Consider the following 13850-nt stretch of genomic DNA (forward strand, 5'->3'; position numbering starts at 1 on the left):
ATGGGATTTCAGCTTTACACTCAAGTTTCTTGCCTGCCTATTGTTAGAAGCGTGGGAGTTCATGAAGAATGTATTACAAAAAGCGCAGTCGCAAACAATTCCAAACAATTCCAAAGAGGAAGAAAAATGGAAGACATCGGAAAAAGCCAATGTGGCTACACGGAAGACTGGTGGAGGAGGTAAAAGTAAAAAAGAGCATGTATAAAGAATGGAAGGAAGGACGCATCACCAAGGAAGAGTACCGACGAGCGGCTCAGGCTTGCAGGAACAGCGTAAGGAAAGCTAAAACCCAGAATGAGCTGAGGCTGGCGAGGGAAGCGAGGAACGACAAAAAGGGTTTTTTCAGATATGTTCGAAGCAAGAGAAAGACCAAGGAAACGGTGGGACTGCTGCTCAATGAGGATGGCAAAATGTTGACAGATAACAAGGAAAAAGCAGAACTGCTTAACGCCTATTTTGCCTCCGTTTTCTCCCCAAAAGGGAACAGTGTGCAACCTTGCATTGGTAGAAATCTCAGAAAGGGGTCGGGATTGCAGTTCGAGATTGATAAGGAGATAGTCAGGAAATACCTAGTTAACCTAAATGAGTTCAAATCTCCAGGGCCTGATGAACTGCATCCCAGAGTATTGAAGGAACTTGCGGATGTGCTCTCGGAACCTCTTGCCATCTTCTTTGAGAAATCCTGGAGAACAGGAGAGGTGCCGGAGGATTAGAGACGGGCAAACGTAAAAAGGGTAAAAAAGAAGATCCGGGGAATTTCAGGCTGGTCAGCCTGACGAGTGGTTGCTGACCAGCTCCAGGCGCTATTGGATGAAACCGATTATCTAGATCTATTTCAGTCGGGTTTCAGACCTGGTTTTGGCACTGAGACGGCCTTAGTCGGCCTGTGTGATGACCTATATCGGGAGAGAGACAGAGGGAGTGTAACTCTGTTGATTCTCCTTGATCTCTCAGCGGCTTTTGATACCATCGACCATGGTATCCTTCTGGAGAGACTTGCGGAGTTGGGTGTTGGAGGCACTGCTTGGCAGTGGTTCCGCTCCTACTTGGCGGGCCGTCTCCAAAAGATAATACTTGGGGAACATTGCTCGACCCCGTGGGTTCTCCAATATGGGGTCCCGCAGGGTTCGGTCTTGTCTCCCATGCTATTTAATATCTATATGAAGCCGTTGGGTGCAGTCATCCGGAGTTTTGGAGTGCGTTGTCATCAGTACGCTGATGACACGCAGCTCTACTTCTCCTTTTCATCTTCTTCAGGTGAGGCGGTCGATGTGCTGAACCGTTGTCTGGACGCAACAATGGACTGGATGAGAACTAACAAACTGAGACTCAATCCGGATAAGACTGAGATGCTGCTGGTGGATGGTTTCTCTGGTCAGATGATGGATACATACCCTGTCCTGGACGGGGTTACACTCCCCCTAAAGGATCAGGTTCGTAGTTTGGGAGTCGTTTTAGACTCTTCCCTATCACTCGAGGCCCATGTAGCCTCGGTGGCACGGAATGCGTTTTACCAACTTCGGTTGGTAGCCCAGCTACGTCCCTATCTGAGTAAGGAGGACCTTACATCAGTGGTTCATGCTCTGGTAACCTCACGTTTGGACTACTGCAACGTGCTCTACGTAGGGCTACCTCTGAAGACGGTTCGGAAGCTACAGCTAGTGCAAAATACGGCGGCCAGACTGCTAACAAGAACTAAGCGGTCTGAGCATATAACACCTGTTCTGGCTCGCCTGCACTGGCTTCCAGTATGCTACCAAAGTGTTGAAATTAACCTATAAAGCCTTATACGGCGCGGGACCACGATACCTGCAGGAACGCCTCTCCCGTTATGAACCGGCTCGTACACTACGGTCTACTACGAAGGCCCTCCTCCGGGTCCCGACCCATAGGGAGGCCCGGAGGGTAGTAACAAGATCTAGGGCCTTCTCAGTGGTGGCCCCCAAATTGTGGAATAGTCTCCCCGAGGGGGTACGCCTGGCACCGACACTATTATCTTTTCGGCGCCAGGTTAAAACCTTTCTCTTCTCTGAGGCATTTTAATCTAAGTTATTTATGTAAATGTTGTAATTGGTATTTTAGATGATGTACGTTTATATTTGTTATATTGATCTTGTAATTTTATTATTGTATATGTTTCTATGTTTGCCGCCCAGAGAGCTGTTTGCTAGTCGGGCGGGATATAAGCTGAATAAAATAAATAAATAAAAATAAATTCAGTACCGGGAAAGATATTAGAACGGATAATAAAAGAGTCCATTGGCAACTATCTAGATGACAATGCTGTGATTAGTAGGAGCCAGCATGGGTTTGTCAAGAAAAAATCCTGTCAAACTGATCTCATCTCTTTTTTTGATCGGGTCACTAGCTTAGTAGATGGTGGAAATGCTGTAGATGTCATCTATCTAGATTTCAGCAAAGCGTTTGACAAAGTCCCCCACAACCTTTTGATTAGCAAACTGGTCAAATGCGGACTAGATGGAAATACTGTCAGGTGGATTCACAACTGGTTGGAAAACCGTACTCAAAGAGTGGTCGTCGGTGGCTCTGCTTCGGACTGGAAGGAGGTTTCGAGTGGAGTGCCACAGGGTTCTGTCCTGGGGCCGATACTCTTCAACATTTTTATCAATGACTTAGATGATGGGGTGGAGGGAAGCCTTATGAAGTTTGCGGATGATACGAAACTGGGAGGGATAGCTAACACAATGGAAGACAGGAATAAAATCCAAAGAGACATGGATAGACTAGAAAATTGGGCTGAAATTAATAAAATGAAATTCAATAAAGACAAATGCAAGATTCTGCATTTAGGCCACAAAAACAAAATGCACGGGTACAGGATGGGAAATACCCGGCTTAGCAGTAGTGCGTGTGAGAAGGACCTTGGAATTGTAGTGGATCGCAAGTTGAACATGACCCAGCAGTGTGATGCTGCGGCAAAAAAGGCAAATGCAGTTTTGGGATGCATAAACAGAGCTATAGTTTCCAGGTCGAAGGAAGTAATAGTTCCACTATATTCTGCATTAGTCAGGCCTCATCTGGAATACTGCGTTCAGTTCTGGGCGCCTCATTTTAAGAAAGATATAGACAAGTTAGAGCGGGTTCAGAAGAGGGCGACGAGGATGATATGGAGAACAAGTCTTATGAGGAAAGGTTGAAGGAACTTGGCATGTTCCGTCTGGTGAAGAGAAGGCTGAGGGGTGACATGATTACACTCTTTAAGTACCTGAAGGGCTGTCACATAGAGGAGGGTACAGATTTGTTCTCTGCTGCCCCAGAGGGTAGGACTAGGTCTAATGGTTTTAAGTTGCAAGAGCGTAGATTCAGATTGGACATTAGAAGGAACTTCTTGACAGTAAGGGCAGTTCAGCAATGGAACCGACTGCCTAGGGAGGTGGTGGGATCCCCTGCGCTGGATGTCTTCAAGCAGAGGCTGGACAGCTATCTGCGGGAGATTCTCTAGCTGTGGATTTCCTGCTGTGAGCAGGAGGTTGGACTCGATGGCCTACAAGGCCCCTTCCAACTCTATGATTCTATGATTCTATGATCCCTGACTTTGCCTACTGTTAGCTGCCCTGCCCTCTGCCTCACCAGACCCACCCACCGCCACTGAGTAAATAACACAACACCACTTTTCCCATCAAGCACCACACTACAGAAACCACAAACAGATAATCAATTATCTACACTACAGTCCTGGCTGGATATGACATTGATACTTCCTTGCAGATGCCTTGGGTAGTAGGCCTGTACTTGCTTACAAACAGCACCCCAACTTAAAACAGCTACTCATCATGATCAACAGGCCACATAACAGAGATAGGCACACAGGGCCTAATTACAATAAGTTCCTTTGTGTCATTTCTCCAAATTAGATATCATTTAACTAATAAAGATAAATTCTTCAGGGAATTGTAAATTTGAACACTGAATTGCACTGAATTTCCATTTTGCTTGTGTCCCATTTATTAGATCCAACAATTCTAATTTAGAAAGAACATTTTCCACAATCACCCAAAACCTTTGTTACTGGTCCTTGCATTGTAAGATATTAATCAGAGATGAAAGGTGATACAAAATGAAGGTACTTTGGAAAAGGAAAAAAATCACATTTAAAGAAATGTCAAGTATTTAATATGTTAACAATATGAATATACATATTAATTACCTTTGAAAATGCAACAATTTTCAAAGATATTGTTGCCAGGTACAATGAGTTCATTACAAAATCCATCAGGTTCCACCAGTCATGAATATAATCCTGTAGGCCGCCATCCCACATTTGTTTAATTTCACCCCAGATAAACCCTGCAAATATAAAAAAGCAGTGATAATGTTAATTGTATGAATTGTTTAATTAAGCTATTGTGTTTAAAATTTTAAAAAACACCATGTTTAAATATAAGAACCATTGCTATCATTTAAGTTATGTCTATCATTTTTCGTTTGTGGTTCATGTTTCCAAAATACAAGCAGCACAATCAACAGGAAATTCTCCAGTACAGCCCCACTGAAGTGAACAGGAGGTGCAAAAACAATGGCTGCATGTACTGTGGTCTCACTGATTGCAACCTAAAGGCAATGGTGAGAAGAATTATTCTGTAATCAACAGTCTGTGATTTCAAGTTCAAATTTATAACTAACTTTCAAACTTTTATTTTCTTTTAATGAATCACTTTGCACAATACTTCATGAAATTTAGCATCAGTAGTGCCTCTTTCTTTTCTCTAACAGTGCTAGTTATCTGCTGTTTGAATCGTATTTGAGAGGAACTACGTGTGGTTAAAAAATTCAGTCACTTCAAATGAAATGTGTTGGAAAATAATTTTTTATTACCTATGACAGCAATGAACGCCTTTTGTTTTTCATGTGATTGTAACTGATTTAACACACTCGTTCTGAGAAATGGCTAACAGGAAACTTCATGCAAAGAGGATGCTTTGCTTGAACAATCATAACATATATTTTAAGTAGCTAAGAAAAGTCAGTGTACTGATATATGTTGGAAAATAATAGTTCTAGGAAGAGAATGTAAAGAATCTTTTACCATGAAATCCTATGCTGAAGATCCTCCAGCTGAGGAGCTGAAGTATTCAGCGGCAACCCTGTTACTCCCCCCCTCCCCGAAACACAAACTGGAGTGAAGATACAGGTGGGATGGGATGTGGGTGGCACAGGAGAGGAACTTACACTTACATTATATCATATAACCCTTCAACCAAGAGTGAAGACACCCAATCACAGCATAACACCACCAATATATGAACCCCAAATAGGGAGACCATAACTCAGATGACAGATGCACACTTATATATCTTGTGCACACTTAAGAGTTCTTAAAAAGGAACTACTAAATTCCAGCATTTTCTCCATCCTGTTAAAATAACTCCATCAACAAACATGTAGGGAAATGAAGGCTTGTTTTTAAAGTTCCCCCCAAAATCTCAAAACCACATTCTTTGTATTCATCATATCCTTCAATTTCATCTTAGAGAGACCCCTGGAGACATTTCTGCCAACCTCTCTGCACTGCTCAGCCAATCCTAATCAAAAACTATTGCTATGGACTAGCGATGGGCTTTGTTTCTACAATAATCTGATTTGCCATTGGATTAATGAATATTTCTGATATTCTCTATCTTTCTGAGAGAATTTTCCGTGCCTGGATTCTGATTCATTCTTCTTTTCCTATTCTTTTTTTTTTTAATCACTCTGAAATCATCAATAGTGTGATACTTTTATCTATCTACTTTCTATGTGAACTCTTCAAATGTGCATTCCCTTTCACTGATATCAATGAAGTGTTGATTGTAACTGACAGACAGAAAGCAGCAGGAGGGAATGAGATGTTGATTGTAAACAGCAGGGGGAAATGAGGTGCTGATTGTAACTGACAGAAAACAGCAGGGGGAAGACACTAACTTTGCCTTAATTTGCCTTAATTTGCTCTGCAATGCACTTGAAAAGGAATGTAAACAGGCGATAATTACAGAGTTCAGAATAAAGATGGATACCAGTGGAGACTCGTGAATAAATAGTGACTATAATGTTGATAATTCTCTGCACAAAAAAAAAAAAAATTGGAGATCGGAAAAATGAAAAGATATTGGAGGAAAAAGGAATCAGATCATTAATGACCACTAGGGGGCAACACTGAAAAATGAAACTTAAAAAAGGAGATTATATCCCCAATATGGACATTGTCTGTCTCTAGGCAGACAAAACAAATTTAAAAAATCATTTACTAGTGTTACCACTAGCAGTTTCACAGGTTCCCACCGTCTCCTGTTATCATTAGCATTATCAGAACAGAGGAATTATCATTTAGTCATAGCATACACCAGGGGTTTCCACCTTTTTGGACCAGAGGGCACATTTCAGATTTTGAGACAGTGCTGGAAGTGACTTCCATAGGGGCATGACATAACACAAAAACTGGAATGTAGTCTTGGTGAAGCTTTTCCCATAATTGTATTTCCATACTAGAAAAGGCTTGACGTGTTGAATTTCTGCCTGTCATAAAGCTGTTAAAGGCACAAGGGCCCTGTTTCCCCTCCAATGCCAACCGTAAAGCAAATCCCAAGTGTCTTTACAAAGTTTTCACATTTGCCTTTTTAGGGGGAGGTGGATTCTTTAACGTTCACCCACACTTATTGTGTAGTAGTATTTACAGAAAAAATTTCTAGGCACTACTTCATCGCAGTTGAATCCAGCACAGGAAAGTTGCTAGGGAAAAAGGAAGGGCAAACTATGGAGATGCCACGGACTAGGAAAAAAGACAACAGTAATAAAAGTGTAGGAAAATGGATGGGAAAACAAAAGATATTTAGGATCCCAGAAATTCCTGTTGCCTGGTGTCCAAACAACTCACTTATCAATCACAGCTTTAACTCATAGTCCAATAACACTGACAAGCAGGAGCAGCCAGGCTTGCTCATTTCACATTAATTACTTAGAAGAGTTTTGCTCTACTACTTTCTTTCTAGAAGGACTAGAGATGAACTTAAAAAAAAAGCCCAGAGTCTGGACGGCCTGCTGGGTAGGGCTTCACGTGTGCCATGCAATCCATGGGTGATGGGTTGGCACCTCCAGCATACACCTACAGCCATAGTACAAGTCAGGGTAGACTCAATAACCTGATATGGAAATGGAAATGGACTGCCTTCAAGTCAATCCCAACTTATGGCGACACTATGAATAGGGCTTTCATGGTAAGCAGTATTCAAAGGTGGTTTACCATTGCCTTCCTCTGGAGCTGAGAGGCAGTGACTCACCCAGTGAGCTTTACGGCTGTGTGGGGATTCTCCCAGGTTGTGGTCCAACACTCTAACCACTACACATAGACTGATCTAAATAATGGATATATGTTCTAAACATAGTCAGAGCTGTTTCTTAGAAGATCACAAAACCTCTCAGCTCTTTGTCCCCTTTTTTAGTATTTGTTTTGTGACCTTGTGAGAGAGCTCAGTGATGGATCCAATGTGAGTCTCTTTCTATAAATTCAGGTTTCAGGTTGGTTTTATTATGTTTTTATTGTTTATACAGCCACAAGAGTGGCTGTATACTATAGCCAGCATAGATTTTTCACATTCCACAATGTTAAATTGAAAATACCCCCATGCCATTCTGAGGCTTCCCATAAGCTCATTTCAAAATAAAACCTTACAAAATTTATAGTCCTGAACTCAGAAACGCTTGCTTAACAACCCTTTCAATTTTCATAGAGATACACAAAACAGTCAGAGAGAATCGAGAGTTCAAAGTCTAAAAAGAGAGGAACACCCCCCCAGAGCCCTTTTGGCCTTTTTTTCCTCAGAGTTCTCATAATCTGTTGAAATTCATTAAAAATCAGCCATGTTCACAGAATACCTGTAATCCTAATACTGACCTTGCCACATACTCTGACCTTCATCTTCTGCAGTTTAAAAGTTAAAAAAAATGCCTGGCTGATTTTTAATTAATTTAAGAAATTTTGGCTGGCACCCTATGATAAAGCGGGGCATGCTCAGAAAGAACCAACTGTCAGAGTTCTAAAAGCCAGACTCACAGCTGCTTGGTTTACCTAATCAGGGGGCCACACCCACACCAGACTTTGATTTCACTTGAGACAGTCATGGCTTCCATCAGAGAATCCTGGGAAGTGTAGTTTGTGAAGGTTGCTGAGAAGAGACTCCTGTTCCACTGAGAGAGCTCCAGTGGCCAGACTGGTTTAACAGTCAGCCACTCTGATTAAAGGTCTGTGAGGGGAACAGGGCGTCTCCTAGCAACTCTCAGCACCCTTCACTAACTACAATTCCCAGGATTCTTTGAGAGAAGCCATGACTGTCCAAAGTGAAATAAAGACCTGATGTGGATGTGGCTTTGGTTTAAATTTGGGTGGGAGGCTACATGCGCCTTCTGTAGAATAAAAAGGTGGGGGAAACGCTAAAAAGCACTGATACTGTTCACAATGTTTTCCTTTTGGAAAGGAAAGGGGCTCCCCTTCTGCCCAGTGCCCACCCACCCAATCTCCTCCCCCACCCCCTCCCCTCCCTGCCCCTCCCCCAGGTCAGTGTTGGACTACGACCTGGGAGACCAGGGTTCGAATCCCCACACAGCCATGAAGCTGACTGGGTGACCTTGGGCCAGTCACTGCCTCTCAGCCTCAGAGGAAGTCAATAGTAAAACCACCTCTGAATACCGTTTACCATGAAAACCCTATTCATAGGATCAACGTAAGTTGGGATCGACTTGAAGCAATCCATTTCCATTTTCAAACATGATTGCACAGAAATAAATTCCATTGAACTCAAAAAGTATGCAAACGATCAAACCCACCCTCCCTTCTCCTCCCTCTGATCCCCTCCCTCTTCCCCTTTCCCTCCCCCCTCCTTTGCCCCTCCCTCCCCACCCCATCCCCTTCCAATACCCTCCTTCCCCTTGCAGTCCAATCCACTTGCGGTGTAGCTTGGAAGAATTTGGTAACATGTGCTTCTGAACATATGTTGAGTGGTGGCAACACCTGCAATCAGCCCAAATAATAGAAAGAAGACATGTGCTGTGTTGATCTTGTTTTAGCAGGGACAAAGCAACATTATTAAGACAGTTGATATAGTTCAGATGGTCACTTTAAATACGTCTGATTTACTTTGAAATTTTAGTGAAGTTTTCTATAGGAAATCATTTTCTTTTGCTTTTGTTTCTATGAATATGTGAAGTACAGCAACACTTTGCAAAATTTATACTAAAAAAACTTCAAACATAATTGTGGGATAATGGCACTGACTTCTGCAGAATAGTCTCCAGTGCAGCCTTTCCCAACCAGTGTGCCTCCAGATGTTGTTGGAGCACAACTCCCATCAGCCTCAGCTAGCATTGCCAATGGTCAGGAAGATGGGAGTTGTAGTCCAACATCTGGAGGCACACTGGTTGGGAAAGGCTGATCCAGTGGACCTCAGAAGTGTCTCAATTTGCACAAGATAAAACAGTGGAAGGTGAAATATATTATAGTAAAATTCTAGGTGTGATCTATGTTTTTAATTGACCATGCCCACCTTGCCTTAAATGAAGTGGTTTAAACATAGCAGGCTGAAAACATGCATCCTCTTTTTTCCAACAGCTAGAGATTGCTGAAGTAGCAACATATTGTAATCCATCTGATTTTACATCAAACTGCTGTTTCACATTCAACTGTTAATGCACCCAAAATAGAAGTAGGACATAACCTCCAATTTGAAACACAAAAGGCTGTCTGCACCATCATATGACATTGACCAATAAAAAGACTTTGAAATTAATGAAAGTAAATTTGACACAGATTTCTAGGATGAATAATGAGGGAAATAAAATTTTCTGGTTTAGATTCTCTGTAGAAACATTAGTAACACAGGAAATAAGTAAAGGAAGAAGAACACCAACAAACATACAAAAATATAATTCTCCATCTTTGGAGATGGCAGGTGTTGCCACCACTCACCATATGCTCAGAGGCACATTTTACCAAATTCTTCCAAGCTACACAGCAACTGGATTGGCCTGTGAAAGACCAACCTAAATTGTGTTTGCATGCTGACAACTTTGTAGGGCAGTCCAATATCTCAGAGAGGAGTTCAGGTCTCCTGCTCCCCTGGTGCATTCACTATAGCCGCCCAACTTCCCTGCTTTTAAAGTTTGATAGAAATATCTATGGGCTATAGGTACGTTCTTAAACCGCAAGGTTTTTTGCCTATTAGTGGATATCATCTAAGATCAGGGGGATCCATAATTATTATGGGATCAGGGGAGGAGAGGTTTAACAATTTAAAGTACTTCTTTTTTAAAAAAATCTGGGAGAGTTTCAGGTTTGAAATAACAAAAAATATACTTCTTTAAATATAGTAGGGCCCTGCTTTTCAGTGGCCCGCTTTTCAGCGTTCCACTAATATGGCAGTTTTCAATCAGAGTAAGGCCCCACTCATACAGCGCTTGTTCCGCTCTTACGGTGTTTTTCAGGCGCCGGGCACCATTTTATTGACAGAGTTCCGCTTTTTGGAGGGTTTCACTTTTCAGCAGGGGTCTGGAATGTAACCCGCCGTATGAGTGGCGCCCTACTGTAGTGTGAGCCACATTTTGTTGCCTTCTTGTTACTAAATACTGCTGCCTTTATAAAAGAACTCTAGCTGGAATAAAAAAGCTATTCAACATTTTGCCCTTGCTGTTGGCAAATTAACCTCAAAGGATTTGATTTTACCATGTGGCTTGCTATCAGGGTTGATAAAAATCAATGTTTTTTTAATGATATTTTTATTTAAATTGGAGTTTTTAATTTAAACTAGATTTCAAAATTTTCTTAAAATTAGTAAAAAAAAAGAGCCTAGATTAAAAATATGAATACTAATGATATGCTATGAATATGTTAATAGCAGTTTGTGGAGATGGGAGAGAACCTGATCAATCCTATTCTGCAGGCAGTGTAGGTGAGGTGCACTCTCTCTCTCTCTCCCCCCCTCTCTCTGCCTTGCCTCCCCCTAAGTACAAAGATAGAGAAGGTAAATGAATAGAGAATTTGGGGAGATGGAGTAGATCTGAACAAAGAAGAGACCACTGAAATGGTATCCGGCTCTTAACAGCAGTAGCATGCTGAGGGCAGACATCTGCCTGCAAAACATGTGGCAGATGCCAAAGGAGGCTGAGGGTGGAGCTACCAGGAAGAAGAGGGGATTACTATCACCAACTCCCGTCTCCTCGCACTGCCACTGCTAATGACGCCCTTACTCAGAATGAGAGGGGAAGGCTTTTCATGAAGCAAACAGAAGCAAGGCTGCAAGAAAAGGCTGCTTTCTGCCCAGATTTTTCCTTTGGCCCAGACATAACCAAGGAGCAGTGAGGAAGCTCAGGACTCACTCGCCCCTCATCTCTGAGGCTTTGTGTGCATGCTAGTGTCTCCCCTTTCTTCCACCTACACTCTGCCCCCCATCTTTCTCCAAGATGCTGCGGCAGTTGAAGGCTTCTCTCCTCCCACATGCCCAAATGCATGCACACCTGCAGATGCTTGCAGGAGGAGCAGGTGTGTTTGTGTGTATGCATGCGCTGATCTGTCTTCTGCTCCAGTCTCATTCCCGAAGTGCATGCTAACCAAGTCATCAGTTCTGATGATCAACCCAAGGCCTAAAAGCACTAACCCCCCTCTTCAATCTATCTACCCTTTTGTCTTCACAATCTAGCATCCCCACCACTACTACATTGCTTCTTCTTCTTTTATTATTATTATTATTATTATTATTATTATTATTATTATTATTATTATTATTATTATTATTATTATTATTATTATTATTAAACAGGTTGGCTGAGGCTGGGGTCCACATACTGCAGCTGAAATGTATTTATTTAATTAATTATGATTGCATTTATATCCCACCTTTCCCCCAAGTTGCTCAAGGTGGTGCACATGCTCCTCCCCCTTCCATTTTATCCTTACACCAACCCTGTGAGAAAGGTCAGGCTGAGGGACTGTATGGTCCAAGGTCACCCAGTGGGCTTCATGGCTGGGTGCGGATTTGAACCTGGATTCAACACTGTAACCCACTGGTGTTGGGAGACAGGACTATACGACTTCAGATTGTGTATGTGGGGAGAGGCGGATACCAATTTGAAAAGAAAGCAACACCTCCCTGTTTGCAGGGAGCTTTTTATGGAAACAGATATTTTGAGATATGATGTGGACATGCACCATTTTTTCAATTAACAGAGGCTTAAATTACAATTAGTGTGGAGGGGGTCACAAAAAATTTTGAGCTTAAAAAGGGGGTCCTGTACTCATAAATGTTGGGAACCACTGGACTAATTCATTCTGAATTGAGAAATAAATTGGGAATTGAAAACACAAGAAAGAAAGCTTATATTTCTCTTCCAGACAATGAACAAAGAAGACAACGGTGAAGAAGAAGACTGAGTTAACTGTGTCACCCAATATTTTAAGTTTCTTATGTTGACTTGGATGAAATTGTCTGAATTTTATTTTTAAAGAACTTTCCATTTATCTAAAAACTAAAATAGTTAACCATTCAAAAATCCATGTGCGTGTTTCGTTAATGTTGTCATTTGTTGAAGAAGAAACTAACCAGAAGAATAAACAACCTTATTGGTACAATTTAAAAGCCTGTTTGTTGTTGGTGATTTTGGCACACCATGACAAAAATGTGATTAATTGAACAGTTGGAGCTAGTTCATCTCCTGAATGACTTCACAACTTCATTCTGTTTTAGTACTAAAATGACCAAATTATCCAATTTTTGACGAAAATTAATCTGAAAACAATTCAGAATAATTGCTTAGTGTGTACCTACCTTCTAATGAAAACTACATCTCTGAATATGTGTTAAGGTTATATTAAACAATAATGTACTTTTACTAAAAATGATTATTAACTAGAATATTCCTCACTAGTGATTTAAATGATTTAAATCATGAAAATTGAGTCCTTCAGAGAAGTGATTTAAATCATGATTTAAATCACATCAATCCTGGTTGTTATCAAGCAAATTTAAGAATGGATGTAGATGACAGAGAGCCATCGGAAAGTTCCTCTGCATGAAAATGTTGGCACTTTTTGAATTTTACTGTTTATTTAAAAAATGTATACCAACTACCACCTCAGTCCTGAGGGGGTTGTTAAGCTTACTGTGTGGCTCCTGGTCCTAGATCACACAGTTAAGTTGAGCACACTAACACCTGTTTGAGGTTCAGACATCTTTAATGACAGCCATCTTTAACCTGGTGTTCTCTAGATATTTTGTAGTACAGCTCACACCAGTCCCTGCCAGCACAGCTGTTTGGAAAATCTGGGTTAAAACAAAAAGCAACGAAGAGGAGTGCTGATCTGGATATACCACAAGGGTGTATCCATACTACAGACTAAACCAGTTTAACAGTTATTCTCTCTGCTCAGAAACTAGTTTTGTGATGGAACCAAGTTCTCTAAGAGAGAATCTCAGCACTCACATCAGATTATCATTCCCAAGATTAACTGAGCAAAACTATGACAGTTAGATTGCTATGAAACTGATATAATTTTTAAAATATGGATAGGTGGAAATTACATCTCATATGAAGAAGAGACAATTATCTGTCCTATCAGAACTTGGTCGCCTATGGATGGCTGCATTTCTTCAAATACACATAATTACTATTTGTACTATATTGTTAGGTATGTGCTTGGATGTTTCAGATTTATTAATAGTAATGCCAGTTCTCAAATAGCAGCTATGATCTTTTAAAAAGTCAATAACTTTCAGTTGTGCTCAGCAGTTAGGCTAATCTGGCCATATTGCTCCCTTGAAGTTGAGCCTACCTCTGGTGGGCTCGCAATTTCTGCTAGAAAAGACCCATTC

General features: G+C 41.3%; 1 protein-coding gene across 5 annotated transcripts in view; it reads right to left on the bottom strand.

The window, feature by feature from the left end:
• The window catches only part of TRPC4 (transient receptor potential cation channel subfamily C member 4), a 270872-nt gene that overhangs the window by 78756 nt on the left and 178266 nt on the right, over nt 1-13850 (bottom strand). For all 5 annotated transcript variants that reach the window (XM_061639275.1, XM_061639293.1, XM_061639284.1 and 2 more), the window contains exon 5: nt 4169-4308. In XM_061639275.1, the coding sequence (XP_061495259.1) occupies nt 4169-4308 (140 nt within the window). The remainder of the gene's footprint in view (nt 1-4168; nt 4309-13850) is intronic.

This window comes from Rhineura floridana, chromosome 1 (assembly GCF_030035675.1).
Source record: "Rhineura floridana isolate rRhiFlo1 chromosome 1, rRhiFlo1.hap2, whole genome shotgun sequence".
Classification (NCBI taxonomy): Eukaryota; Metazoa; Chordata; class Lepidosauria; order Squamata; family Rhineuridae; genus Rhineura; species Rhineura floridana.